The sequence below is a fragment of the Penicillium lagena genome (assembly GCF_028827675.1).
Source record: "Penicillium lagena strain IBT 129212 chromosome Unknown utg000001l_segment0_segment0, whole genome shotgun sequence".
NCBI lineage: Eukaryota > Fungi > Ascomycota > Eurotiomycetes > Eurotiales > Aspergillaceae > Penicillium > Penicillium lagena.
In genome coordinates, this window is record NW_026623222.1 from 5,401,191 (window position 1) to 5,428,655 (window position 27,465).

The following is a 27,465-nucleotide window of genomic DNA, read 5'->3' on the forward strand; positions in this document are numbered from 1 at the left end:
CCCCGCCTAGGGTGGCCAGTTTATTCACCAGCCACTAACCTTTGCTCGAACTGAAAAGTCCATACTTGAGTTGCGATCTGCTCTATATCGCTGTGTGAAAGGGCGAAGTCGGTCTCCGTCCGCTTGCTGACCTCAAAGAAAGACGTCTCAAAACTCGTAATTTGAGCGTCGTTTTCTTCTAGGACAATTTGGCGCTGGACTTGACAACCTTGATCTTCTGTGAACAACCAGAAGCAGTACAGCTTCTGGTAGACGTAGGCTGTGAACCCCACTTCTCGATAGTAACCCTCTCACGAGAGTGGACTGTGATCAAAGGGGCCATTTTGACTTGACCGTTGAATTCACTTGGCCAGAAATCGATATCTTCTTCAAATTTAGGTTCTAGCTCAGACCACGAAACTTTGAGGGCGAAAGTTGCGCATTTTGAGTATCTGTCTAGCAGGTGTTGGTGGTGTTCAAGATACATCTGTTCGTTTGATCCTAGTTCCGCGCGGCGGATGCTTGCAGTTGTAGGTGCGCAAGAAGAGTGTGATTAACACGTCATCTTATGCTTCAAGTATCCTCCCAAATTCCAAACATTGGTAGATCTTCCGCCATGTAGAGCAGACCGTTTTCAGGGAAGATCATATCAGACAGCGGAGACGGGCCACCGGAGTTAGGGAGTTGTCCTGCGCCGGGGGGAATTGTTCCACCAGGAGAGCAGTCGACTGGGATTCCGGAGGTGGTTAGCGCAGAGATGGCGGCATCATAAGAAAGAGCCGTTGCATCTGCACCATTGTACAGGGTACCCCAAACATCGTTTCCGAGTGGAGGGACTTGTGGTGTTGCTTGGTTGTTGGCGAGGAAAGAAGGCGGGGTTTCGCCGGGGGGTTTAGCCGGAGACGCTGGAGAAGGTACAGTTGGCGGTTGTTGCTGCTGTGGCTCAGGTTGCTGGCTGAGTGGAGGGGTTTCACGACCAGAAGTAGAAGTCCGATTGTCGTTTCCAACTTGTCCGAACAATTGGTCGACCTGTCTGCTGCGGCGCTCCATCCATTGGCGATTGCGGCGTTGGACGTACTCCGCTACAGCACCACTCAGATACTTGATGATCTGGTAGAAACGGTATGCATGTGGGTCGTGAGGAACAAAGTGACCAAGGAAATGTTCTGCCTTGCTCATGCCCTCTGCGAGAGGCAAGAGATTATCGTAATCGGCAAAGAAAGCGGCCCCGAGTACAATGGCTGAGTTGAAGACCGAATTGATCAGGAATGGCAATCGGCGAGGCAAAGCCGGGAATTGACTGAGGTTCTCCACCACGTCGAGGCCACGGAGAGCGGAGTAGACGCACGCATCTGCGAAAAGGGCAATACGAGAGTTGCCGCTTCGAGAGTCCGAAGAGCTGGACGGGTCGGATTTGCTCTTGACATATTGAGCCACACGGTAGATCAAGAATGGCCGCGTCAGTAGAATGATCGACCAATAGTATGATCCAAAAACATGGGCAGCGGCTAAGCTTCCTTCCATAGTTTTGTGGTCGAGCTGTTCTGTTTGCATCTTGAGGACTGCAGGTAATGTCCGAACCCAAGCCCGATGTTGATTGGATATTGTTTCTGCGACAGTGATTGATATCACTTGCTTCATATACACGTCCGTAAGGATCCGTTCGAAGATTCGGCACAGTGAGGTCACCGCAAGAGATATCTGTTGCTCTGGGCCCATGTTTCGGTGTTGATCTCCAGTAGCAAGTAGATCGTCGCGAATATCATAGTCATAATCCGATGTCGCTGGAGGTCGGCCCAAGGAAGCGCTGAGGAATAGGTCCATCATGCGCAGACTTTTCCACACTCGCTCTCGTGCTCGTCGTTCGCGGCCACAGAACAGCGCATTCGCATCTTTGCGGTGAATCCCAACGGCGTAAGCGGCGCGGAGGGCGATACCCAAGTTCATGAATGCGCCGTTGCGTCTACACGCGCCAAGCATATACATGGACACTAGGATGTACGATTGAATAGTGTGGATGCTGGGTGTTTCTTGAAATGCGGAGAACGCCAGTTGGCGGCCGCTGCCAAAGTATTGCTCCGCTAATGTTTGGTTGATATCGGAAACCTGCGCTCCGATGGCGAGAACCAGGTAGAAAATGGAGCTCACCGTATCTTCATCACCAGATGGGTTTGCAACCCAGTTCGCCAAACGTGGATAGAACTCTTCTAGGTCGAACAAATCTAGTAGAGGGCTTGTGGCGAGTACGTACTGGCCGGCTAGCCGCTGAGCTTCGTCATTTGTGGGAGGGTCAATGAGGGCACTGGGTTGGGTGCTTGGGTTATTTTGGTAGGCCTCGAGCATGGAGTGTCGGGAGTTATCCTCGGTGAATTCACAACGGCCAATTGACGAAGAAACGACCCGACGCACACTTTGTAGGAAGGACAGACTGGCGGAGTCGCCAATATACATGAACTTGCCCTGACCATCACGCAGGAGTCGTGCGACCTTGGGCACTGGTGCGGTTCCTTCCTTCTCGTCTCTGACCTGCTGCTCCAAGTTCATTCCGCGGTCCTCGAGCGAGTTTAACAGGCGATCCATAGCCGTTTCTCTCTGCGGCGAAGGCACTATCCGTTCACTGAGCAGCATTGTCGAGTCCTTACTGTCGCCGCCGCCGGGCTTGAGTAAACGCGCGGGTATTTCGGAGAAGTGACATTCCGCCTCCTTGTGTCGTTGGATGCATATTGTACAGGGGCACTCGCCGTTGCATTTTTGTTTCCGCCGTTTACAGCTGTCGCAGGCGCGTCGACACCGAAGCCGCGCTCCTGGCGCAGTGCTCGCTCGCGGCATCCCGGTAGCGAGGGGCTCTGCGGAGACTGGAGTGATTCACTCTCAACGGGTCGGAGGGCGTCAGCGTATCATTGGAGATTTTCTGGAGGTTGAAGCCAGACCGACCGGCGGAGGATTGCGGAAACGAAGTCAGCGCATGCCGAGAGATGTTTTGTGGGGAAATGACGAAAGGCATATACCGGGGATGATTAAGCAGATCGTGCGTAGTTATCTAAAAACCGACATAACTACATTTGCGTTTTCTGACTCTAATTCTACCTAGCGGAACGAGACCACCTTGGCAAACGTATCTGCGGTGCCCCAGATCCCCGACCGGAGGCCTGTCAACTGCACAATCTGGCTATGGTCCACGAACAGGTTCACGTCGATGCCAAACTCGCGGATGTACCAGTCGTACACTTTGGGGTCCGCCGCTTCGAACATGACCCGCTCCGGAGGCAGCTCCTTCATGATCTTCGACACCACGTCCGTCCGCCATGAGCTCACATTCTCCGTAATGCCCTCCGACTCGATCATCAACCGCTTCACGCCGGCATCGAGGAACCTGTGGCCCAGATTGACTAGCTTTCCAGGATCAGAGGTTCCGATGGCTTCCAGGCCTGAGGTTGAGGTATCTCCCCCAGCCCCGAACTGGATACCCAGTTCCGGCTTGGGCTCGAGCTTGTACGAATGGACTTTGTCGACTAGTCGAAGCCAGTCATCCTCGGGTATCGACAGGAATCCAGAGGAGCACTCGATGACATCGAACCCTAGGTCCTTGCACTTACTTAGGTAGCGGTCAAACACGGTACTCGCATCAGGGTGAGTGAGCAGATGCTCAGCCCAGCCTCCCTATGAATCTATCAGCATCTAGTCAATGCTAGCCTGGGGGCAAGTGGCATATATACGGTCGAAACATAGACACTATGGTCGTGGGCGAGATCAATTAATTCGCGCAAAGGCTTCTCTGGGAACAAGGAGAATGAACCTGGTCTTCGGGTGAGTACTCGCTGTCTTCCAAGTGTGCACCGTACCAACCTCCAGCAAACTTGAGGCCGTCCACATGGTTGCCCATCCTATACGTCTCAATCAGATGCTGTTATACCTGCTCATCATGAAGAACATTACGTTTCGAGAACATCTGCGAGATATCGCTTCCCCATGACCTTGACTATTATCAGTTTCTGAATCATGGGGAGAATGAGGATAATCAATACAGACTGTATAGTACGGGCCCCGGATCTCTGTCACGCCCTTGCTTCTCGGTTTGACTGGTCTTGGATTAGACCTTGCAAACCCAAAGCCATTCTCTTTGTCCTGTAATAGGGTCATTCCTTGCCGTAAAGGCACTGTGGTCGATAGCCTTCTGACCCCGCTAGGGATGGCCTGCTGGTAGACAGATCCAAGACGAATCTTTGTAAGGGGCATGATTGAGATATGGTAATAGAGGAGTCAATTGAAGAGCTAAAAAACAGCAGACCGCGTTTAAATATCTCCATGCCCCCGAATTTTTGCAGAGGCTGACGTCAAGTATACTTCATCAACTGATTAAGGATGCAGGACCCCAAACATTACTATGGAAAATCCTAGTTGCCTTGGATGGCCAATTCAGTTACAAGACAGGGCGACGTACAAACTTCTAGAAACGGTGTGACGAGAGGAAAGAATGCAACGAATCATAGGGTGTAATATAAACCTCATTTTGAACCGGTCACTCAAGGTACGCCTTGTGAATTGAACCTTGCCCTATATAAATCTCAGAAGCTCGGCGAAGAGCTGGCCAGCCTCTTAAATCGAATATCTTGCCTCAGCAGTTTCTGCGCAATCTTTATGCTAAGGGCATTGGATTCTGTAATGATCACTATTCGAGATTTTAATCTGACTAGAAGAATATTTAATCTGGCCTTTTTGAAGGATGCTACAACCGTTGATCGTATGACACGGTTGGATGGCAGGCCTCTCATGAGGGATCAGGAATGGAACGACCATCAAGCATACCACAGGAGATAATAAAGATCAAAGATTTTGACGTTTACTTGTCTCGTTCATGATGAATTAATTATTGTTGAAGCAAACACTACCGGCCTCACTAGCTCCTGCCTTGCGCAGCACAACCTCCGAGTAGGGCACCTTCGCCGAGCCGGACATATTTTGTTGCCATTCAAAATTCTCTCTCCGCATTATTACTCCCACATACTTTGCTCATTATCATGAGTTCTCCTTGAAATCCCTGCCAATCACCATCTCATTTCTTCTAGAACCCACCATGGGGGTTGGTGCAATCGTGGAGCCCTTGGTGGTTTTCGTCCTTCTCTTCGGAGGCACCTGGATCAACCGCGTTATCGAGTATTTACCTTCTCGACGAAACTCTATCAGTTCGGTGTCGGAAGATTTCCTTGAATCTGGAAGTTCCAGCCCGACTTCGAAAGATGCGCTGTTGGGCTTTCGATCTCGATCTCCACTGTCTGGAGACGCAGGCGAAGGATGGCGCCAGCGAAGGATCGCGATGCTGGGCATGACCTGCGAAGTGACGACTCCCAACACGGCCATTTTCCGTGACCGATTGCTCAGCCGGGTGCTTTGGAGGTTTCCCTTCTTGGTGGAATGCTGGTACTGGGCCCTGGTATACTGGGTATGCCGAAAGGCTTCCTTGCACGTTAACCAGAGGCTCACATGTTTGCAGACATACCAAATAGGCCGCGCATTTACCGCTCTCACTCTCCAAAAAAGCACCGTCGTTGTCGCGAGAGGGCATACGTTTCAGCTGATAAAGATCGAGGAAAGTCTCGGCATGTTCTGGGAGGTTAGAATTCAGACGCACTTTCTCCGCCATGCTCATTTGATGGTGGGCCTCAACTGGATCTACTCCTTCATTCACATCCCAGGGACAATCGCCTTCCTCGTCTGGCTCTATTACTACACCACCACAGGCACCTGCGTCGATGATTCTCAACCGGGGAAGCCTTCTGGCATTATCAGCGGACCGCCAGCCGGGCCGCTCCTGTATCAAGAACGACGACGAACGCTGGCCGTGTGCAACCTACTCGCATTTGTAATGTTCACGCTGTGGCCATGCATGCCACCCCGTCTGCTGAGTGATCCAGCCGTGGAGGGCGCGGAAGGAGAGCTGGCTCGGAGTTATGGCTTCGTTGACACGGTCCATGGCGCCAATGGCATGGGCAGTGTGTGGACGGCGAACCGGTTTTGCAACCAATACGGTGAGGTTGTCTGATAGGTTCACTAGAAGCAGATTCTGACTCAGATTCTACAGCTGCGATGCCGTCCTTGCACTTCGGATACTCCCTGGTGATCGGATTCTCCATCATGACGATTCCTCTCTCACCACCTCACCAGCGTTCCATCGTGCGAACTCGCCTGGCCCGCATCATTGGACTGCCTATTCCCTCATGGCGTCGTCTTCTCTGTCTTGTACTCTGTCTTCTCTATCCATTCATCATCTTAGTAGCCATTGTGGCGACCGCCAATCATTTCATCCTTGACGCTGTTGTCGGAGCTTTGGTCTGTGCCCTGGCGTGGTGGTGCAATGGGATCCTATTGAGCCTGTTGCCTCTGGAGGATTACTTTCTTTGCCTGGTCCGGATCCACAAACCGGAGCCGTTGTTTTGCAAGGTCATTGCTGAGGACGATGATACGGATCGAGACGTTGACGAGGCCACACCCGCCTATGCTGCCGTTCCATCTTGACTGGGTGGATGTTTGTTATGGGTAACACTCCGTGTGTGTCCATCTTTATTCCTGTGCACACTTTCCTCTGGCCCGGCACATATCATTATGGAGTATTTGTAGAATAATGGGACGATCCGATGGTTAAACCTACCTAACCTTGACCTTAATCACTATGAAGCTTGGGCATGGCATCACGCACGTCATGATGATTACCTTTACTGACAAGGAACTAATCCCTTCAATTAGTCTCATAAGCAGGCACTATCTGCCATCCTCGAACACTTGTGCTAGAACGGCCATACCGGAAGTACCTAGTGTAGCTCAAGTGGGCCCCGAGTGGCGTCACCCACCAACCATCGCGTGCTGCCCGCCCGTCGCGCTTCTTCCTTCTCCACACTCTCGCTCTTCCTCTTCCACCTTGACCTCATCATCGCCTACACCTCCCACCTCCCACCTCCCACCCCCTCCCCCCAACATCCCGATACTGGTCCATTCTTCTCATCAATTCCTCCCTTCCATTGATTCCTGCTGTTTACTACCTCCCATCATGGCCGAGGATACCCCTGTTGCTGTGCCCACCGCCGAGGCTGGTGCGCAGCCTGAGCGCGCCCCGGCCACCGAGACACCCAACGAGAAGTCGCTTGAGACTGCGCCGGATACCAAGCCTGCTGGTAAGTCAGAATGAGTCCTAAGCTTCGAATCTTTCATCCCATGGTCGGTGGGACGGAGAGCTGCTCCCATCCCAATGATTGCGATCCAGAAATGCTGACCTTGCTCTTCCCGTTCCAGCGCCTGCCCCCGAGGACAAGAAGGATACCGAGACTCCCTCCGAGAAACCGGCTGCGGCGGACGGGTCGTCCGACACAAAGGGCGAGGGCAGTACTGCTGCTGCGGACGCGCAGGCCAACGGTACCCCCTCGGCGAAGAAGTCCTCCAAGGACCGTCGCCGCTCCAGCGGTGTGGCGGGCAGCAACTCCAAGCTGAGTCGCAAGAAGTCTCAGAGCAAAATTACCAACATCAACGCGAAGCCCGGCGAGTACTACCTGGCGCGTCTGCGCAGCTACGCGCCATGGCCTGCGATTGTCTGTGACGAGGCCATGCTTCCGCAGAGCTTGCTGCAGACTCGTCCCGTCACTGCCATGCAGCCTGATGGGACTTACAAGGGCGATTTTGTCGATGGCGGCAAGCGAACCCATGACCGGACGTTCCCTGTAATGTTTTTTGAGACCAACGAATTGTGAGTGATCGCAATCCCCTTGAGTGTCTACTACACTTTTACGTGGTCGAGGGGCTCAATACTGACACCTTTTTTCCGCTAGTGCCTGGATCCCCAACACGCAGCTGACCCCCTTGGACCCGGCCGAATGTAAGGACGTTTCGGAGAAGGGCAAGGCCAAACCACTCATTGCCGCTTACAAGATTGCCGCCGAGGGCCACGATCTTGAATACTTCAAGACTCTTCTGGCTGATCACCAGGCTGCTCTGCAGCAGGAGATCGACGAGCGCGAGGCCCAGGAAGCTGCCAAGGCTGCGGCCAAGGCGGAGAAAGCCAAGAAGAGCAAGCGGAAGAGCAAGGGTGCCGACACGGATGTTGACATGGAAGATGCAGACAAGAAGAGCTCGAAGAAGCGAAAGAAGGACGCCGAGACGGATGGCGAGGGCAAGGTGAGTACCCCAAATCCTCCCGCCCGGCTGCCCTGACATTGATCCCCTACCATTCTTACAGCCCTCCAAGACCCCCAAGACTGGCACTAAGCTGAAGTTGACCTCTCCGAAGGCCCCTGGAGATGAAAAGAAGGCCTCTGCGAGCAAATCCAAGAAGGCCTCCGCTCCCAAGAAGGGCAAGGCCGCCAGCGATGAGGAGCCTGCGCCGGAGCCTGAGAAACCCATCGACCCAGAGAAATTGATGGAGAAGAAGGAGCGGGAAGGTACGTTATTCTCTCCACTGAGGAGATGCAATGGCTAACTCCATCTTAGTTCTCATCCTTCGCCACAAGCTCCAAAAAGCATTCATTTCGCGTGAGACGCCGCCCACGGAAGAAGAGATGGACACGATTGCTACTTTCTTCGACAAGCTTGAAAAGTACACCGATCTGGAGGTTTCGATCATCCGGAAAACGAAGATCAACAAGGTCTTGAAGATGATCGTCAGACTTAACTCGATTCCCCGGGACGAGGAATTCAAATTCCGTCGCCGTGCTATGGACATTCTGAGCAGCTGGAAGAGCGTGTTGGACAGTGATATTCAGTCGGAGTCGGCCGGCAAAGATTCACTGCTAGCGGCCAACGGTGGCCCCAAGGATGACGAGAGCGCAAGCACCCCCAAGATCGAGAGTGAAGAGAAGGAACCCGAGGCTAAGCTGGCCAAGGAGGATGCTCTGGACACCCCGATGCCTGACGCTGGTGCCGATAAAGCACCTGCAGAGGAGAAAGCAGTGCCAACAGAGGGCGAGACCAAGCCTACGGAAGACAAGCCTGTTGAGGAGAAGACCGAAGCTACTGCATAAGTGAATCTTCAAGAGCTTGCTCTGCTCCGTTCTGTTTTGATTACGTTTGCGACACTTATGCCCTCCAGTTTTTATTCTGTTCTTTGTTGTTGTTGTTGTTTTTCTTATATTTCACCTTTGTTGCTGAATTGCCTTACTCGGACCTTAGGGTGGGTATCCAACAAATCTTATTTCTCTGGTTTTCCTGGTTATGTGTGTACATTTTCACATCTTTCTGGCCATTTTATGCGGAAGTTCACATCGGAATCCACTCTGGCGGTCCCAACCACGCGTGGTCTAGTCCTTTTCTTTTGATTCTGATAAGTTATTTGATTTGTGTTGAGGGAGAAAGTGAGTCATTGGGAGGTATGGAACAAAAATTGCCTGTTGTTAGAGATATGGATGCGCGAAGAAGGAGAAGGTCTGCCCGTACTTTCCTGTCTGGTCTGTCCATGAGAGATGGTGCAAAAGTGGAGGGATGGATGTTTGTGTTTTAGCACGGGTAAGTTTTTTTGTTTGAATGGTGAACTGAGTACAGTGTTCTATTTTAAGTCCGTGCCAGTAGGTGCCTGAAGATATTATAGGGGAAATGGGCAATGTAGACCATCCAGCTCAATACAAAGAGGCATCAGCAGTATGGAGATGCTTTTTACCCAAGACGCGAAAATGGTATCTCGCTTATAGACCCAAGCACCGAGTTAAGACAAATTGAACCTTACCCTGCATAGTGTCTTCGATGGTGCTAGCTAGCGTAGCAGGTACATATACTTGAAGCGGGTCGGGTACTGGGTTACCGGCAAGACTTCTCGCAATAGTTGGTAAAGAGCTTCTGGAACGCGCCCTGGTGGGTGGCTAGGCCGTCCCACCCGCTTGCATCGATCAGGACATTGGGTTCTGCTCGCAGGCCTGGTTAAACAAATGTTCAAAAGCCTTGAAGACGTCCTCTGACTTAAACCAGAGCGTGTTGGAGCGGTAAATGAAGCCGAACCTCTCCAGAGAACGGATCCCACGACTACTGTCGGGATGTTCGTGATCAGCCATTACAGACTTCGGCGTATGCAGCAATTGTGCTCGCTTCGCTTCGATGTTGACAGCAGACCTTTCTTTAGAGACTGTTCTTCATTGACTGTATTTATCTACTAAATCGCTATCAATCATAAATATCCCGAGTCTGCTAGCGTTGGAAGGAGTCAATCGCTATTGTTGGTCTTTTTTTGCCTCTTGATATATGGCTTTTGGAGACAAAAATCTTTAACACAGCACCGATGACGCAGGGGTTAGCGTGTGGATTTGCAGTGTCCGAAGTCGGGCGTTCAAATCGCCCTCGGTGCTTTTTTTTTTCTCCTCTAAAAGTTCATTGCGTTGCTTCTTTTTTAATAGGCTCACCTAACGTCTTCGAGCTTAATTTATAATTATTAGAGGTTCATATATCAGACGAAAATATCCTCGAAAGAAAATCAGAACGGGGTTTGCACCGGGTTTCTTGATGTTGTGCCTACACGAGTTGATGACTTGGATAGTCCCGCACTGGGGTCGAATCGCGCTTAAGACCGCTCCTCCTATATTATTAGGGTATAGTGTCTGTAGCAGAATAGTGATGAATCGTTAGGTAAGGTAAATATCACCAATATCTATCAAATAGGCCGTTCTATAACAAACAAATAACAAACAAGCCTGAGCCTTAGAGTACAATTCTTCTATATATGAGCCTTGCGACATGGCATATTATTACCGATCTTTCTTTTCCGGATCCAGACTCTCATCCACCGCAACGATGATCAGGACAGAGATGTCATCCACCTTGCCGCCACGATAATGATCCCCGGGATAGGACCGCTGGGCCTCTTTGGCGAAAGGCCCATCACGGCGGTAGTCAACGCTGGCCATCTTGGCCTCGCCGGCTATACTGGCTGCGAGGAGCGATTGAAGCGTGAGAGCACTTTCGGGACGGGTAGCCGAGTCAGCAGACTCAGATGGCGGAGGAAACGCAGCCACCAGTCCGCCTGGAGCAGCTAGAGAGCTCAGGTTATCTGCGACGCTGATGCCCTGCTCTGGAGTGGCTGTCCAAGCTCCAGTCAGAACCATGCGGCTGGTGACCAGCTTGAGGATGTCTTGGTTGTTGAGATTGTCGAACACGCCGTCCGTGGCGAGCAGTAGCACATCGCCGTGCTGCATTTGGATGTTGGTGACGACAGCGTCGCGCGGGAAGTCCTCCAGGAAAGCACCCCCGAAGACCGAGGCTTGTGCGCGCATGCGCGGCGGGATGATGCTCAGCTGGTAGGGTGTGTTGAACCCGTGCGTCTGCGGGACGGAATAGTGGTGAACTGCCGCCATCCGAAGCAGCACTGAGCCCGAGTCTCCTAAGTTCGCCAGTTCGACACGGCCGTCAGGGAGACCCACGCCCACGGAGGCAGTACTGCCACCAGCGCGAATGCTGGGATCCGCTACCACTTGGTCATACCCAGCCTGTAGTAGCTGCTTAGGCCGCAGTTTGTGCGCGGGCTCATCCCATGCCATAGCTGTGTGCGCCATGTAGGCACATAGCCCATGTGAAAAATCCGCCGGATCAACGCGCGACTCGGTCCAGCCGCCGACGCCGTCTGCTACGGCGAAGGCGATCGCGTCCGCGCCTTCTTGCCGTTGTTGTTCGGAATGCCGCGACCCGATGCGGCTTACGAAAAAGGCATCTTCGCCGCTATCTGGTCGGTGGCGCCGTCGGTTGGCGGGGCTCTTGTCTAATGTGAGCACCCCTAGTGCGTCGGGGGCGTTGGGGTCGAAGTTATATGCATTCTTGAGAGGGTGAAAGCGGCGGCCTTTGCCGGACGAGGACACAGCGACACGGTAGGAAAGTCGTGGGGATGAGGACGAGGGCGGAGCATCGGAGGAGAGACGTCTGGCTGTTAAGTGAAAGGTTCTGTGCGCAGCCGCTGCAGCGCGAGGCTTCGAGCTAAGCGTGGAAGGCCGAGCTAGGGAGAGGAAGAGAGACGTGGCGGATGCCGACAACACCCCGGCCTGGAGGCTGCAGCAGGCGGGCCTGCACCGGATTGAAATGCTTGCGAGCATCGCAGGCCCAGTCCCGGTCGTGGACACCCTCCCTATTATGATAAATGCGGGAGCATGGGAGGATCAGACAGAAGGAAGGATTAAAAATCAAAAGGTCACAGCCAGCGCGAGTAGCCGTATAAGATGAGCTCGCTCTGATTGACGATGATGCCCCCTAGTTAGATTTGGCCAGAGCGGGAATAATAAGAATACTGAGTTGCAAGTGAAAGAAGATGAAAAGAAGAGAGAGCTCTATCCCAGGATAGATAAGTAGAGGATAAAGGATGGCCGATAAAGAAGAGAAAGTTCGCAGCTTATCAAGTTCTGCCGCCGCCTCTTCTTCTTCCACTACCACCACCACCCTCCCACTCCTTTTGCTCTGCGACGGGGCAGCGCAAGCTTCTGAGCTTCGCCCAAGATGATGCACCCCTCCAGACACGCCTACATCGAGGAGGCCGAAGACACCGACATGGGAATCGACTTGGCCAACATCCCAGTCGATCAAGACTATGAGCTCCCTGCTTCAGCAGCAGGCATCCCCGCCGAGCGCGCGTCCGCCATTCTATCCCAATTCGAGCGGAAACGGCGAGCAGCCGCTACAGTGGTCCCGACAGATGATGCCCGCGTGCGCGCACGGTTACGAGAGTTCGGCGAGCCCATCACACTCTTCGGCGAAGGCCCTGCGGACCGACGAGACCGGTTGCGCGAATTATTGACCGATCTGGCGGAACGGCAAGCGGGTGAAGATGATGTACAGATGGAAGAAGCAGAGGAGGAACCGGAGGAGGAAGAACAGCAGGAGTTTTACACATTGGGCACGGATGAATTGTTGGAGGCGCGCAAGGCCATTGCTCGTTTTTCTTTGCCACGCGCCAAGGCCCGTGTCGCTCGACTGAAGGAGGATTCAACGATTTCGCTACGAACACATGTGAAGTACCGCAAAGCGATTAAGGAGAAGCTACAGGGATTCGAGCTGTACGGGTCTCAGATTGCAGGGGATCGGCCTGTCAGTATCTGCCGATTCGCGCCGGATGGGCAGACTGTTGCTGCTGGAAATTGGGCCGGTGGAATCAAGCTTCTCACCGTACCGAACCTGGAGGAGAAAGCCAACTTCAAGGGCCACACCGATCGCGTCGGAGGTCTGGCATGGTTTCCCGGGGCGACTCTACCCAGCTCCAACGTCTCACCATCGTCTGTGAATTTGATCTCGGGAGGCGGCGAGGGTAATGTGAATCTCTGGGCTCTCGACCAAGAAAAGCCGCTCGCCACGCTCTCTGGGCATTCTGGGCGCGTTTGTCGTGTGGATGTGCATCCGTCCGGACGGTACGCGGCATCCGCATCTTTCGACACCACCTGGCGCTTGTGGGATGTTGAAACAACGGCCGAATTGCTTCTACAAGAAGGTCATTCCAGAGAGGTGTACGCAGTATCATTCAACAACGACGGCTCCTTACTAGCAAGTGGTGGCCTGGACAGCATTGGGCGGATCTGGGATCTTCGGACGGGGCGCACCGTGATGATCCTAGAGGGCCATATCGGCGAGATCTACGGATTGGATTGGGGCGTGGATGGCTACCGAATTCTCTCCGGCTCAGCGGACGGCTGGGTGAAATGCTGGGATCTTCGACAAGTGCGGAATATTGGAGGTATTGGCGCGCACAAGAGCGTCGTGTCCGATCTGCGCTGGTACAAAGGCACCGAATCGGCTGCTTCGCATCTGCCATCGGCCGATGGGAATGGCCAGATGGAGATTGACGGCGCTGCTCCGGCTGAACAATCGTCGGCCGTTCAACCCAGGAAATCCGGCACGTTCTTTGCGACCAGCGGGTTCGACAAGAATGTGAACATCTTCAGCGCGGACGACTGGTCGCTAGTCAAGACGCTGAGCGGGCACTCGGGCAATGTGCTCAGTACAGATATCAGTAACGATGCCAAGTGGATTGCCAGCTGTGGCCATGACCGTACGGTGAAGCTCTGGGGCATTGACTGATCGCTCAAAAGATTTTTAAAATCAAAACATGCTTAATTCTCTACCTACCTTTCTCATTTTCCATAAATATAAGATTTCCTATCCAACCTCCAGAAAGTCGTCTTTCTGGCCTACTCTATAATAAGATCCGATGATAATGAATAGTCTATTGTTGACGCCTTTCTCCACTTTCGTTGTTTATTATGTAGCGGTCACATAGACCAAGCAAAGAGTCAGACCAGTGGAAGATTGCGAAACACGAAGCATGTAGGAAAGAGATTATATTGTCTAGGAGGAATATGAAGACCACTATCCTAGGCGCATACTAGCAATGGTCACGTGCGGGAAACGTGGGATGATGTAATGTTCGTTCTTTCTGCTTTCCCTTCTCTTCTCTTCTCAACCTCGACCAAGATGGCAGTCGCTCTCCGGCAGGGTGCTATGCGGCAATTCTGCCGACAGCCGATATCTCGCCACATCTCCATACCCACACGGCCAATCTCTCAGCTGAACAGCCAGTCCGAAGCCTGTGTATTGTGCCGATATCGCGTCCAACCTGCCCAAACACAGCCTTTTTCTACGGCACAGCGTACAATACTCCGTCGCTATGCCTCTACAAAGTCCGCCTCTGCAGCAAGCCAGGGCGAACATGTACCAATCACCGGCGCTCCCGATATAACCAACTACTACACCATCTTTCCAAAGACCATCCCCAGGGGCCCACCTCCAAAATCACCATTCGAAATCTCTCTAGCCGATCTCCGCCGCGAGTTCCTCCAACTTCAGAATGTGATCCATCCAGACAAGTACCCGGCGGGTGCAGAAAAGCGGCACGCCGAAGCCCTCTCAGCGCGCATCAACGAAGCATATCGCACACTCGCCGACCCGCTCCAGCGCGCACAGTATCTGCTCCGCGAATGGCACGGCATCGACGTGACGGCCGAGGACGCAGCCACAAAGCATGCGCTGGACGCTGAGACGCTGATGGAGGTTATGGAGGTGCAGGAGACGATTGAGGAAGTGGGTGCGTCACCGGAAGCGGAGACAGATATAAATGCTCTGAAGGAGGAAAATGAAGTGCGGGTTTTGGGTTGTGTTGGGGCTTTGGCGAGGGCTTTTGACGGTGGCGACCTTGAAGGGGCAAGGAGGGAGTGTATCAGGCTGAGGTTTTGGTACAGTGTCGGTGAGGGACTTAGGGAATGGGAGCCGGGGAATACGGAGATTCGGCTCGTGCATACTTCATAATTGTCGGAAGCACCCCCCCGATAGTGAGGTATATTGTATGTAATTATGGTTCTTTGAAAGTACATACTCCAATCCAATCATCTATAGATTGCTATTAAAATTCTGGCCCTATTCTTGCGAAATTTTCAGCCCTAAACATCGGAACCCGAAATCAACGCGAAAAGGCTGCATCTGGACAATAGTATTATCCACTGGTAAAAAAAGTGAAGTATACGTTCCCACCGATCAGGCCGATCATCTAAAGTGAGGCACGTTGGGCATGATCGGATGGAAACCCGCCGAACACGTAGCAGACCGGTGACGAAGCCAATCACCTCCGAATATATAGTTCTTTTTACATACGCTGAGAATGAAAGCAATATATCCTCACTCGCAATTTGCCGGCATGGCCTCTCCTCGAGATTATAGTCGGTGTGTACTGACCGACCTCCTCCCGATACCTACTGGAACTAATTCACGGACAAAATGCAGAATAATTCATTCTCCCTCTTTCACCTTCCTCGTCGGGCCAAAACACACCAAGCTGACCATTCAGTCAGGGCTGGCCCAGCATGTCTCGAGGCCGATGCATAATCTGATGAACGGGCTTACGAGAGAGTCGAAGGATCGCATCGCTGTGCTCGAAGATGAGGATGTCGAGACCTTTGTGGCATTCTGCGAGTATGCATATACAGGCGATTACACTGTGCCATCTAGATACAAGGCAAAAGAAAGAGATAGAGCGGATGGTGGTGCTGAAACGCTTGCATCCGGTTCTATTTCATCGGCCATCCCGCCATCCGCTTTACCAGAGATTAGTCAAGAGATTGAGGAGACGGCTGCTGATCTGAATACGAACGCTGATGAATGTGAATCTCTGAAGAGAGAGGGAATAGAGGAACATGGGCAGAAAGAGGGCGTTGAAAACGCTCTTGATTACCCGCAGGTCGCAGCAAAGGAGGAATCGGATGAATTGATACCTCGGTCAGAATATACACAACAGGCAGAACACGAAAAGAAGAAGAAAGAAGCAGATCCGAGCAAAGGAATGGTTGAAGACCAGCCTGTTGCTCATTTGACACCACCGAAAACGCCTCCTCTGGGTCGGACGAATGATAGTGGTGAGACCTCCCCAGAAGACGCTAGAGAAGCAAGAGACGATTCGAGGGAATCCACAGCCATAGATACAGCTGTTGGAAACAGCATGGCACCGGCATCCGTTTCCATCGTGGCAGACAAAAGCGAAGAAGAAAATGCCAAGAATAGCTCAGACGAGCAAGGAATGACCCCAAGAGCAGTCATCGACATGTCCTTCGCCAAACAGCATGACTGGGCGCCTCGTGAGCCGGGACTGAGCCTGTGGGACGAATTTTTGGCCCTCCAGTACACAGATAGTCCATCCAAAAGCAACCAAAACAGCCCCTACCCTTCTAGTGATGCCACAGCTTCCATTCCATACCTCACCTTCCATGCAAAAGTCTACATTTTCGCTACGCGCTACCTCATCCCAGCGCTAGCACAACTTTGTCTTCAAAAGCTGCACAGAGATCTACTTCTTCTGCCACTATCAGACGCAGACTTGACAGATTCCACTTGGAAGACACAGAGTATATCCGGTGGGTTGGCCGCACGCAATGCCCAGGTAGTCCTGAAATTGTTGCATTATGTCTACGCGCAAACTACCCGTCTCGAACCCATCTCACCCACATCTGCCACGCAGCTGCGAGACAATGAGCTGCGCAAACTGGTCGTGCATTACGCTGCCTGCAAGATGAGGGAGCTGGCGCATTGTTCCTCGGCGGGAGATAGTGTCAGAGCGACACCGATGAGGCCGGTGGATGCTAGAGATAAAACTGGGAGAGACTTTGTTCCAATGACTCTCAGAGAACTGTTGGATTCGACGAGGGAATTAGGCTCTGATCTTCTTTATCGAATGATGTGATGTTTTCCTTTTTCCTTTTGTTAATATTCTTGGAAATGGGGGTTTTTAAATAAGCAACGTCTACAGTATGATAAAATTAGCTTACCTTGGATTGTTAGGAACACCTTTTCGCAAGTTCAGCCCTATGCCCTAGAGATATGACATCTGAATGAATATCTGCATAGATAACTGGGCTTAGATAGTCCACTCCTTTAAGAAAAAAATTTCAGTTTTTCAGGTCTATTCTTAACCGTTCTACGAGATAGAAACGAGTTGTAGTTGTGGTTTTTGAGAAAGGCGATGTTGGTACAAACTCTAAATATAGAAATGAGAAGAGCCTTGCCCGTTTTCATCAAAAATGGCGCCTGACAAAAGGAGGCGTGCCGAGAAGTAGCTCGTGTACCTAAAATAAGGGGCCAAGAAGATTGAACTACGTATGTATTGTACCCAATTGTTTCCTACATACTACCTAAGACCTCAGTCCGCTCTTAATTGGACAAAACATGCTCGCTCTTCGAAGACCTGTTCGCTTCGCGGGTTGGATTTATTCTTAAATCGTCCTTAAATCTGCCATAGTGCCTCTAGAATCCTGCACAGACGCTACCATCGCCTATTGTATGGTAAGTGTAATTTAGTCCAAGAAAGGTCCTTAGCCAATAATTTTTGGGGGCCAAAACTGATATATAGGAGTGGACGCAGCACTACCGCTAGTTAGTTCGCATCTTCCCTCCCCACATCATGCACACATTCATCCACCTAGCTGTCCTCGGCCTCGCCACCACGAGCGTCGCTTTGACGAATTCTGAGCTTCCATCGCCTGACGCTCTCCCCACCTCTTATCCCGACGCTCCCAAGTCCTTTGAAGCCTTGGTAGAAACACTCCCTAGATGCCACCGACGCCATATAAAGCAGGGCTTCGATCAAGAGTTTGCACCCTCCTGTGGTGCAGATGCTTACAGCAGCTCCGACTCGAATGATCACAGATGCGTCTGTACAGCCATGCATCTTTATGACTTTATGAGCCTGATACCGAAAGGGGGTTCGTACTTGCAGACCCAGTGTCCGAGCCTCACTGATAATGAATCACTCGACACTATCGGCAAAATCGGGGGCCTATGGGAATTGTGCGCACCGTACGGCCGTAAGTTTCTTCCTTACATAACGCTGGCCAAGTGTTTGCTGATAAAAACTCCCAGAAAGATACTCCGCTCTGGCCGCTCAGTGGTCTCATGTTTTGACGACATTCGGTAAAACCCTTTGATGCCTTAACCGCTAGTTTTCTCTTCTGAATTGGCCTAGGTGATAGCGATAGGTCTGCGTACCGCTGAACTTCGCAAGGATTTCCAATTCCTTGTATATTGCAGGCGATCGACTGAGCGGCGACACACCCTGATGATGGAGCGGGACCAACCCTCTGGTATGTAGCCCGGTAAGGGGGGGGTTTTCTATTTCCATTCTTATTTACATATTTTTATAAAATAAAACTTCTCAGATTATAAACGGATCAACGGTGCGGAAGCCTCAGGCTAAGCATTGTTAAAGCAGCCGTGTGATCCGTAGGTGGTCATCAAATTGTTGGCGATCAGAGGATAGAACAATTTCATATACGATGTACAGTAACGAAGGTTTGTGCTGTATGGAAGCGACTGTTTGTGCTATTCAACAGAGCAGCTACCGGCAACTCGTATGCTTCGTACGACAAAAGCTGTGAAAATTGGTGGAAAGCTAGTTTTTGGAAGACTTGGTCCTTGGGACTTACTTTGACAGCACTTGCTCCGTAACCCCTTGGCCCACGAATTTTCGATTACATGCCCTACAGCTCAAACCCATTTAAAATAAGCACCACCCATGGACGACCCACTGATCGACGCACTATTTAAGCCTGCAGTGAGGCAGTGAAGATAAGACAATCCCTGGGCGGTAACAGCCAAGCCTACCAACTCGGATCTATGTTCTAGCCTTTGCTATTATCGCTTCCTCTCCTATTTTTCCCTCACTACCACAAAGTCCGAAGCTCGGCGGCGGACCAGTCCGTCGATGCGCCGTCGATCATCATTCTTGGCTAGTCATCTTCGGACGCTGTCGTAATACCCCAAGACACCTGTTTCCCGTCACTAAGCGGATGGCCTTCAAAATCAAACCGCAATTGGGTTCGAATCAATGTACGTTTCTATCATGCTGGTAACCACCAATGACTATTAATTGAGACAGACAAGTGATGAAGGAGTGCACTACTTACACAGAAGTTCAACCCCTATCTCTGTGGCACAGGCCACTGGCTTCATACCATAGACTTCTTCTGCTCTTGGCAGAGCATGCGTGGTCTATCCGATAGTGATGATTGACTAACTTCTTAGGCACCGAAATTTCTCTATCTCAATGCCCAGACTTCACCTGTGGATCATGCATCCTCCCTTCTCCAAGGAAAACTGAAACTCCGCCATCGCCCCTGGTGTGCCCAAGCCTGACGATCTGCGCCAATCAATAGTAACTGAGTTGGTTTTCTTGGCTCTTCCCATCTATTATGGGTCCCGACAACTTTGATGACGCTGGTAGGCAGGTGTTCACCGATATTTGCTGAGAATTCCGTTCTTGTCATGTGTTTCTCATGATGTACGGGTTGTCTTAGGATTTCTTGGCTATGGGTCGTTGGTACGACGACGAACGTCGTTGCATTTGGAATCGAGGCGCAGTTTTGCTGGTAGGAATCACAGTATATTTACTGATTGTCCCTCTATAGAATCCTATCTTTATATATTTCTCTCGGTCTTCTTCAATTCTTCAGTCAATTTGTTTCATTTGTTTATCCAGCACCAAAAAGACAACCACTCAGTCGTCACAATTCTCTTATTCTGAATTTAAAATACTCCATTATCCAGTCTTTTAACTGCCATTTCAAACACCATGTCCAGCCCAGTGCTGCTAGGGACCTACCGTAGTAGTCCCGGCATCCCTCCAACCTCCTCTCGTTCGAACACACCAATCTTTGAAAGCAAAGAGGCCCAAACACCAGCACGACTAAACTTCCACCAACGCCTTCGACATTTTACATGGGCCTGGTACACACTCACCATGAGCACCGGCGGCCTAGCTCTCCTGCTTGCTGCCCAACCCAACCAGTTCAAAGGTCTCCCGGAGATTGGCCTGACAGTCTACATAATCAACCTTGTTCTCTTCGCTCTAGTCTGCTCTCTGATGGCAGCACGGTTTTTGATCCATGGCGGATTCCTCAAATCCCTCTACCACGACCGTGAGGGTCTTTTCTTCCCTACATTCTGGCTTTCAACCGCAACCTTAATCACAGGCCTGGAAAGGTACTTCGGTGATGATCCAGACCCGGCATTTTCACTGACCCTTGAAATCCTCTTTTGGGTATACTGCGTCTGCACCTTCGCTCTTGCCGTGGTCCAGTACTCCTTCGTCTTTACCTCAGTCACCTACCGTCTCCAAACAATGATGCCCTCGTGGATCTTACCCGCCTTCCCCATCATGCTAAGCGGTACCATCGCATCCGTAATTGTCGAGAGACAACCATCCCGCTCTTCCATTCCCATCGTCACAGCAGGGATGACTTTCCAGGGTCTCGGATTCTCCCTCAGCTTCATGATGTACGCCCATTACATCGGCCGTCTAATGGAATCAGGTCTGCCAAGCCGCGAACACAGACCGGGGATGTTCATCTGTGTCGGACCACCGGCTTTCACGGCCCTGGCTCTCATCGGCATGGCCAAGGGCCTACCGGAGGAGTTCAGGGTCATGGACAGAGAGAATGCCGCGGTTGACGGTCGCGTGCTGGAAATCATTGCTCTGGCAGCGGGAGCATTCCTGTGGGCTCTTAGTTTCTGGTTCTTCTGTATCGCTCTCCTCGCTGTGCTGAGGGCTCCGCCGAGGGCGTTTCACCTTAGTTGGTGGGCTATGGTTTTTCCAAATACGGGGTTCACTATTGCTACGATTACTCTCGGGAATGCCCTTGGCAGCTCTGGTATCAAAGGAGTAGGATCTGCGCTGTCCATATGTGTTATCTGTATGTGGATGTTTGTGTTTGTCTCTCATGTTCGTGCTGTTTATAGGCAGGATATCATGTATCCTGGGAAGGACGAAGATGTTTCGGAGTGAAACAGATTTTGTTTTCTTTTATTTTCAATTGCTTGTTTCCCCCTAACCATCATGTAATTTAGTATAATTTTTCTTGCTTGTTACATGGTGTGCGGGTTTTCTCATCACGACTTGGGTACTTGAAGCCCTGAAAGTTATTCTCACGCTTAAAGCACAACACTTTATACTAGTTACCTAAAAGAGCTTCTTCAATGGCATGGGCTATTACTAGCTTTTTCCTGTTTAACATGTTTATCATTCTACAGTCGTTCTCGAAATCGCCTTGACCAATATACAGTGAAACTCTTTCCTGGCCCACTGCCGACGCGTTAGTGCAGATCATTTATTGAGCTGGCCGCGTTAAATTGATTGCGCAATAAAATGCGCTTTGTACTGTATCTTACATTACCCCGCTACGTAAAATTACATTATGCGTATGAAACGTCCGTGGGAAATTCCATGGAATCCCATAGTGGATCTGCAAATCATGGGGGGAGGGCGGCCTGTTGCCCAGAAGCCTGATGATCTTTGGGTGACTTCGGTTCTCCTTCTCATCCTATGCGGCGTGTAGGTCTGTGGGTCACGACCCGTTATTATAGATACATATCTAACCCTAATGCATGAGTAGTACTGCGCATCAGGGTAACAGGACGATACCATCAGTACATAGGATCCAACACCTTGGGAGATGTTTCCACCATTTATAGGTTCGGTTTCTCTAATATCTTCAGTTATATCGTCGCTCCCTAACAGCGAGGACAAGCAATATCCGCCAATCGCGAATCATAAAACCTCCTCAAGCCAGACCCGTCGTCTTTTTCCAATAATTTTATTGCCCCGCGTATCACCCTCGTCGGTCATGTCCACTTCGAAATCCTCCAAGCTTGGAGGAACAGCCAAAAGAAGGTTGCGCCCAGCTTCTTCAGCAGCATGCTCGACGAACCTTTTATAGTCCGCTTCATACTTTCCCACCACATGCGATCGCCTAACACGATAATACCACTGCAACCATCGTTCTTCAAATGAGATAGAGCAAGATGGTGCTTCAAACAAGCCTATAATAGCCTTAAGATCTTGCAAATACAAGTCGTCCAAATAGACAATGATTTTCAGAGACTTGCGGCTTTTGAACCCATGTGTCAGAGTATCAATGAGAGCCTGAAGATCTGCATGCCTCCCTTGAAAGGGAGTTGCCCTGTGAGCCCAGCTACTCACCTTGACCAGAAAATAGATGGGGGCATATATCGCCAGAAACAGTCCTACCAACACCGAGACCCCTGGATGCTCTCTTATAAGAGGAACGACATCTCCCTCCACTTCTACCATAGGACCACTTATTATGGCTGATTCGGGACGAAAAATAACCGTAACTTTTCGTGTCATCTCACATAATAGAGGATACGCATTCAAAGCGTTGAGAATTCCAGGTACTGAGGCATTTACTTTGCTCAATCCCCCATACCTAGGTATCTCAACCTGAATGCATACCGAGGACTGCTGGAACAATATGGCCATTGATTCACGTCGGATCTGTCGATTGACAGAAAGAAGGTTGAAGGATTTGAGGAAGTGGCATTTGAGACCCGCAGCATTGATGGTGAAATCATGCGGCTCTACTTCGTCCCCCGTTCTAAAAGCGCCACTTTGCGGTTGCGGCCTGAGGAAGTTTCCGCTGATTGAATGATTGATTATTTGACTTCGGAGTTCGAAAGGCAGGTCTAGGAATCGAAATGGAACCAATCTGGCGTTTGGATCCCCTAGTCGAACGGGTCAACTCCTATGCCTTGCGGACTTGAATATTCAGGTAACCGACTTAGAGTAGCCATACAGCTTATTTTGCTCGAAATATGGAAACAAGTAATTCGTCACCTCGATAATGAGGTGCTATAGCGAAGTGATTTGTATTGTCCCACACAGTCCAAGATCTAAAAGATCCTTGTCAGTATGGCCAGCGTGGCGGTTTGAAACAGGTAACCGTGACGAATAGGCGCAGCGGCTGAGGTCAAGTGCTATGCGAAAAGCCAAGCGAAAAATTATTCCAGTTTCCTGGGCTAGCATATAGCGGTAAAACGGAAAGAGAGAAGTAAAGACAAACGAAGTTCGAAGATGAATAATGAAGAAATGCAAGACGATAGGCGGGTACCAAGCCAGATTGCAAAGTATTTTGCACCATAAAGGTTTAGTCGGGTCATTCGCCGAACTGTCTTAGGTGCCTTACGAGATTGTTGCCTTTTTTGCGCCTGACAGGTATGGGTGGCCTCTACATGCCCTAATATAGTAAGCGGCTTAAATCAACGAAGCTTCAAAGAGTGCTAATTTTGCCGAGGGTCCAATCAGCGACGAAGCCCCTGGAAGCGAGAGTCCAAGCTACCACAACTCCCAAGGCTAATTTAGGGGCTAACTTAGTTCAACCCACAGATTTATCCGAGCGAGTTAGCGTTTCAATACATAATAAGTACATAGCCCCTGGTTCTTCTGAATGAAAATCGAACTGAATCTTCGTTTCAGTTCACGGTCTACTCCGCATTTACCAACAATAGCACCAAAGTCATATTTACAAAATGTTCACCCGCGTTCTTCTTGCCTTGGGCGCAGTCTCCGCCGCTTATGCTCAAACTACTGTTGGCTCGCCCTTCTTGGCCCAGTTCCTTATCTTGAGTGACTACTCCGTTTCTACTGTTGCAGGCGTATGTCGCAAAACGTTCCTATTCTAGAGGGTTGATATCCAATAATAAAACGCCACAGGATGATACCCATACCACATACAATGTAAAGTGTGATAGCGAGGCCACTCTTTGCTCGCTTCCTGCTACTGGTGTCACCGTTGTCACTGCCCCATCATCTATCGGATTATCATACACTGAACCCTCGGAAACATTGTAAGCCAGGATATTTAAACCAAAGGCAAATATTGAGTTCGAGACGTAGCTAATCACTCAACAGTACTTCCTCAGTCGGATGTACCTATAACGACGCTCGAGCATCGGCAGTTTGTGTTACTTTACAGGCTGCTCCTGGCGTAACTGTCCAGAGCGGTTCTTTCGTCACAAGCATAAGTACTCTTACCTCGACTGTCACCCTGCCCGCCGCTTCCGTTGAGCTGGGCTTTAACACGGCCGCTACTACAACTGCCGCTTCCCGGAAGACTGAGGGGATTGCGTCCGCAACAACAGCTGCTTCTCACAGCGAGACTGCGACAGAGACTGGCGCTACAGCGAACGCAACGAAGACCGGGGGTGCGAGTGAGGCGTTTGTGCATGGTAATACTGGTCTAATTGTGGGTGCAGCAATGGCTGGTCTAGCATTGCTATAGTAGAATTTGAAAACAGATTAACCCTCAGACACTTACGCTTTGTTTCACAGCCCGTACATTACCCGGAACTATTCTAAATCATGTTTAGATGCGGTGTAAATAATTATCTCCTACTTTTAGGACCCCCTTTGTTTTAGTTCCAGAACAACTGCTTTACGTATAATATTGTATCCTCAAAACTTTCTGTAGACGAGAAAAAAGATGTCCTATCCTCTTTATATCATATCACTTTTAATAATGCCCTGTTGGTACTGAGCAGACTGGAGATCTTTATGTATATATTCAAATATATTCAAAAGCGTTAACATGTGATAAGATATCTAGTGCTAGTCCAAGTACATATTCATCCTTATCATCATTGCTACTTTGCTGACCACAACAAGCACCACCAACAACTTTTTCTGTGAGAGATCATCGACAATTTTAGTCAAACCAGGCTCTCCAACGTCGAAACTTTTCGCTTGGAGGATCCATGAATTTATATAAATCCATAATTTTCATACACGGAAGCCGGTCGGTTACCTCGAAGCTACGGTCCACGTAGTACCAGTGGAAGACGGGGTCACAACACATAGCATGAAGCAAGATGGCACCGAACTTGAAACCTCCACAACTCGAGCTTATCCATCATATGATTCAGAGTAATTCCCTAACGACATCTCAAATGGCATATGCCGCTGATTGCAGCAAACAATCAATTTTACACATTCACTCCAACCTGCAAGCCTTCGGAAACGTTAGACACCACCGGTAAATGGCGTTGGACGCCCAAGGAGTATCACTCCGCCTATGCTAGAAGCTCTTTGTGAACACTTGAAAGAGAAGCCGGCTCTATATCAGGATGAGATGGCCGTCTTTCTCTAGGATGAATTTGGAAAGCATGTGACGATTCAAAGCATCAGCAGAGCGCTCGCTTCAGTGGGTTGGTCTAAAAAAGCAGCGCGCAAGAACAAAATGCAGATTTAAGGGACTACTATCTTTACAACCTGTTCCACTGGGATAGATATCAGATACATACTACCTGCGTATGTTACCTAGCCTCGAGTTGACGTGACCCGCCCAATGACTGATCCGCGCTAAGACCTTGACGGTGGGTCGAGAAAGAGTTACTGTGTGTGTAGTGGTCAAGGCGATTTCGAGAATGACTGTATATTGTATATACACTGAGTTTCCAACATGATATACAAGTACAACGAGCCAGACGTCCAGCTAGCAGACAGGAATGCAGAATAAAGATCTGGGTATCGTCGTATGCAGAAGTAGAGACATCTACTGGGATATTGGTAGGATTGTCCGAGTCCTAGCCCAAATGAAGACAGCATCCAGTTGAGGGTATCTTGACGGGACCGACAAAGGTGACTGACTGGTCGAATGGTCTCTTGAATCGAACTAGACAACTCTATTCAAGAGTTTGATGCCATGTCGCAAGTGCATGGTCTGGTGAATTCGAAGAGCCTTGTGTGGCGAAAGAAGCTAAGACCGAGTAGCTCTTGCGGAGAAACGCGGGGCACTGGCTGTGCGAGGCATTGGTAGCGGATGAAATGAAGCAGAATGGCAGGCAATCGCCATAGCCGCCGATTAAGCAACCTTTCTGCCAACATTGCCTATACCACGGCCAACCACGCTGACAATCACATCGCTCTGCTCATGCTCACCGCTAGCATCCCGAATACCCCAGCCGGGGGCACCAAATTTAGCCAAGTCCCTTGCCAATAGGATCAGAGTCGGGTCGGCAATGACATCCTTCCCAATCTGCAAACGACCCACATCCTCCGAACCCATACTCATGAGCGTCAGCATAGTCGTCGCAGCCGCGGGAGTCACACAACCCCCCTTGGAAATCGTCTCGAGTAATTGGTACGCGCACTGCTTCCCAATATCCTCTGGCGGTTGACCCCCAGATGGTGGGGAGGCCACATCAGCTGAGTAAAGACAGCCTGTTGATGACTCTGCAACCAGAGACAGACCAAACCCAAGCCCGATCTTCTTTTTCGCAGAGGGATTGTTCTTCTCCGGGGCAGGTACTAAAGGCGCAGATGCCACATCCGAAAAGACATAAGTGTCTGGACTCAAGGGATTCAAAATACCACGCGCCGTCTCGATCATGCGTGCATTATTGGAACCTGAGACACCGACCGAGTACGCCACACCACGGATGCGCTTGATGCGGCCGGGGTTCATCAGGTGCAGAGTCTTGGGCAGACGGACCTGGTGCCCGAACACGAACTGCACTTCTCCACCACCGCCTCTCCCATTCGGTCCGGGATTTGACCGGCGCAAGATGCGCAGCTCGATGTTGTTGAAAATCCCGAAGGAATTGTACAGCGGCAGAATCGCGGTGCGGACACTGTCGACGGACATGTCCCCCGTCGGGGTGGAAGAGGTGATCACGCCGGGGCCGGTGAAAAGGACCTTCATAGGCGCTTTTGAGAATGGGGCGAGCAGGCACAGAGGGATGAGATAGTAGCTCAGACCGCGGGTGCATCCTGCGGGCAGTTCGTAGTTGATCATGCCGCCACTGGCGCCGGTACCGGATGAGCTGCCGGTGATCAGACCCGGCTTGTAGACTAGAATTGTACCGGTGTAGGAGATTTCCATCTGGGAGCCATTGGTAACGGCTTCCAGTAGGCGAAGGAAGGAGATTTCATGAGGTGCGAGGCCTGGGTTGGTGGGCGAGTTTGATCGGATTTGGGAGATGTGGACTGTTCGGCCGGTCAGGGTAGCTAGGACCAGGCGATACAATAGATTGTGATGGGACACAAAGCGGAGGGGAGGCTGGGAGGTGGCCATGACGGGCTTGTGGGTGTGTGTTGGTGTTCGATGTTCTTTCTCTTCGCCGAAGAAAAAGAAAAATCGTCGGCGCAATGTTGATCCGCGATAAGACTTATCTTATCTTGATGCGTCACTCTCCTACTAGGAACTACCTTTCTTCGTCCGGCAC

The 27,465-nt window shown here is 50.7% G+C and overlaps 13 protein-coding genes across 13 annotated transcripts; 8 read left to right on the forward strand and 5 right to left on the reverse strand.

Annotated features, from left to right (window-relative positions):
* Window positions 1-41: 41 nt before the first annotated feature.
* N7510_002382 (uncharacterized protein) lies at window positions 42-466 on the reverse strand (the record flags this gene model as incomplete). The annotated part of the gene is made up of 2 exons (XM_056974309.1): window positions 42-217; window positions 268-466. Coding segments are annotated over 2 exons (375 nt in total), but the record flags the coding sequence as incomplete, so codon positions are not given.
* Window positions 467-552: 86 nt separating this feature from the next.
* N7510_002383 (putative C6 transcription factor) lies at window positions 553-2,808 on the reverse strand (the record flags this gene model as incomplete). The annotated part of the gene is made up of 1 exon (XM_056974310.1): window positions 553-2,808. One exon carries the CDS (start codon window positions 2,806-2,808, stop codon window positions 553-555), a length of 2,256 nt encoding a protein of 751 aa, XP_056839427.1.
* A 258-nt stretch (window positions 2,809-3,066) lies between these two features.
* On the reverse strand, window positions 3,067-4,215 carry N7510_002384 (phosphosulfolactate synthase; the record flags this gene model as incomplete). The annotated part of the gene is made up of 4 exons (XM_056974311.1): window positions 3,067-3,639; window positions 3,696-3,863; window positions 3,911-3,958; window positions 4,009-4,215. 4 exons carry the CDS (start codon window positions 4,213-4,215, stop codon window positions 3,067-3,069), a joined length of 996 nt encoding a protein of 331 aa, XP_056839428.1.
* Window positions 4,216-5,053: 838 nt separating this feature from the next.
* On the forward strand, window positions 5,054-6,492 carry N7510_002385 (phosphatase PAP2 family protein; the record flags this gene model as incomplete). The annotated part of the gene is made up of 3 exons (XM_056974312.1): window positions 5,054-5,419; window positions 5,471-6,005; window positions 6,059-6,492. 3 exons carry the CDS (start codon window positions 5,054-5,056, stop codon window positions 6,490-6,492), a joined length of 1,335 nt encoding a protein of 444 aa, XP_056839429.1.
* Window positions 6,493-7,021: 529 nt separating this feature from the next.
* N7510_002386 (uncharacterized protein) lies at window positions 7,022-8,981 on the forward strand (the record flags this gene model as incomplete). Its single annotated transcript, XM_056974313.1, has 5 exons — window positions 7,022-7,145; window positions 7,264-7,711; window positions 7,794-8,139; window positions 8,201-8,402; window positions 8,452-8,981. 5 exons carry the CDS (start codon window positions 7,022-7,024, stop codon window positions 8,979-8,981), a joined length of 1,650 nt encoding a protein of 549 aa, XP_056839430.1.
* A 1,707-nt stretch (window positions 8,982-10,688) lies between these two features.
* On the reverse strand, window positions 10,689-12,023 carry ppmA (type 2C protein phosphatase PTC7; the record flags this gene model as incomplete). The annotated part of the gene is made up of 1 exon (XM_056974314.1): window positions 10,689-12,023. The coding sequence occupies one exon, from the start codon at window positions 12,021-12,023 to the stop codon at window positions 10,689-10,691; it is 1,335 nt and encodes a 444-aa protein (XP_056839431.1).
* Window positions 12,024-12,420: 397 nt separating this feature from the next.
* Window positions 12,421-13,992, forward strand: N7510_002388 (putative pre-mRNA splicing factor; the record flags this gene model as incomplete). The annotated part of the gene is made up of 1 exon (XM_056974315.1): window positions 12,421-13,992. One exon carries the CDS (start codon window positions 12,421-12,423, stop codon window positions 13,990-13,992), a length of 1,572 nt encoding a protein of 523 aa, XP_056839432.1.
* A 393-nt stretch (window positions 13,993-14,385) lies between these two features.
* On the forward strand, window positions 14,386-15,216 carry N7510_002389 (J-type chaperone JAC1; the record flags this gene model as incomplete). The annotated part of the gene is made up of 1 exon (XM_056974316.1): window positions 14,386-15,216. The coding sequence occupies one exon, from the start codon at window positions 14,386-14,388 to the stop codon at window positions 15,214-15,216; it is 831 nt and encodes a 276-aa protein (XP_056839433.1).
* A 385-nt stretch (window positions 15,217-15,601) lies between these two features.
* Window positions 15,602-17,137, forward strand: N7510_002390 (uncharacterized protein; the record flags this gene model as incomplete). The annotated part of the gene is made up of 2 exons (XM_056974317.1): window positions 15,602-15,627; window positions 15,688-17,137. 2 exons carry the CDS (start codon window positions 15,602-15,604, stop codon window positions 17,135-17,137), a joined length of 1,476 nt encoding a protein of 491 aa, XP_056839434.1.
* Window positions 17,138-17,854: 717 nt separating this feature from the next.
* N7510_002391 (uncharacterized protein) lies at window positions 17,855-18,367 on the forward strand (the record flags this gene model as incomplete). The annotated part of the gene is made up of 1 exon (XM_056974318.1): window positions 17,855-18,367. The coding sequence occupies one exon, from the start codon at window positions 17,855-17,857 to the stop codon at window positions 18,365-18,367; it is 513 nt and encodes a 170-aa protein (XP_056839435.1).
* A 1,653-nt stretch (window positions 18,368-20,020) lies between these two features.
* On the forward strand, window positions 20,021-21,232 carry N7510_002392 (tellurite-resistance/dicarboxylate transporter family protein; the record flags this gene model as incomplete). Its single annotated transcript, XM_056974319.1, has 1 exon — window positions 20,021-21,232. One exon carries the CDS (start codon window positions 20,021-20,023, stop codon window positions 21,230-21,232), a length of 1,212 nt encoding a protein of 403 aa, XP_056839436.1.
* Window positions 21,233-23,772: 2,540 nt separating this feature from the next.
* N7510_002393 (uncharacterized protein) lies at window positions 23,773-24,524 on the forward strand (the record flags this gene model as incomplete). Its single annotated transcript, XM_056974320.1, has 3 exons — window positions 23,773-23,898; window positions 23,957-24,090; window positions 24,155-24,524. The coding sequence occupies 3 exons, from the start codon at window positions 23,773-23,775 to the stop codon at window positions 24,522-24,524; spliced, it is 630 nt and encodes a 209-aa protein (XP_056839437.1).
* A 1,578-nt stretch (window positions 24,525-26,102) lies between these two features.
* Window positions 26,103-27,314, reverse strand: N7510_002394 (RNA 3'-terminal phosphate cyclase-like protein; the record flags this gene model as incomplete). The annotated part of the gene is made up of 1 exon (XM_056974321.1): window positions 26,103-27,314. The coding sequence occupies one exon, from the start codon at window positions 27,312-27,314 to the stop codon at window positions 26,103-26,105; it is 1,212 nt and encodes a 403-aa protein (XP_056839438.1).
* Window positions 27,315-27,465: the final 151 nt, after the last annotated feature.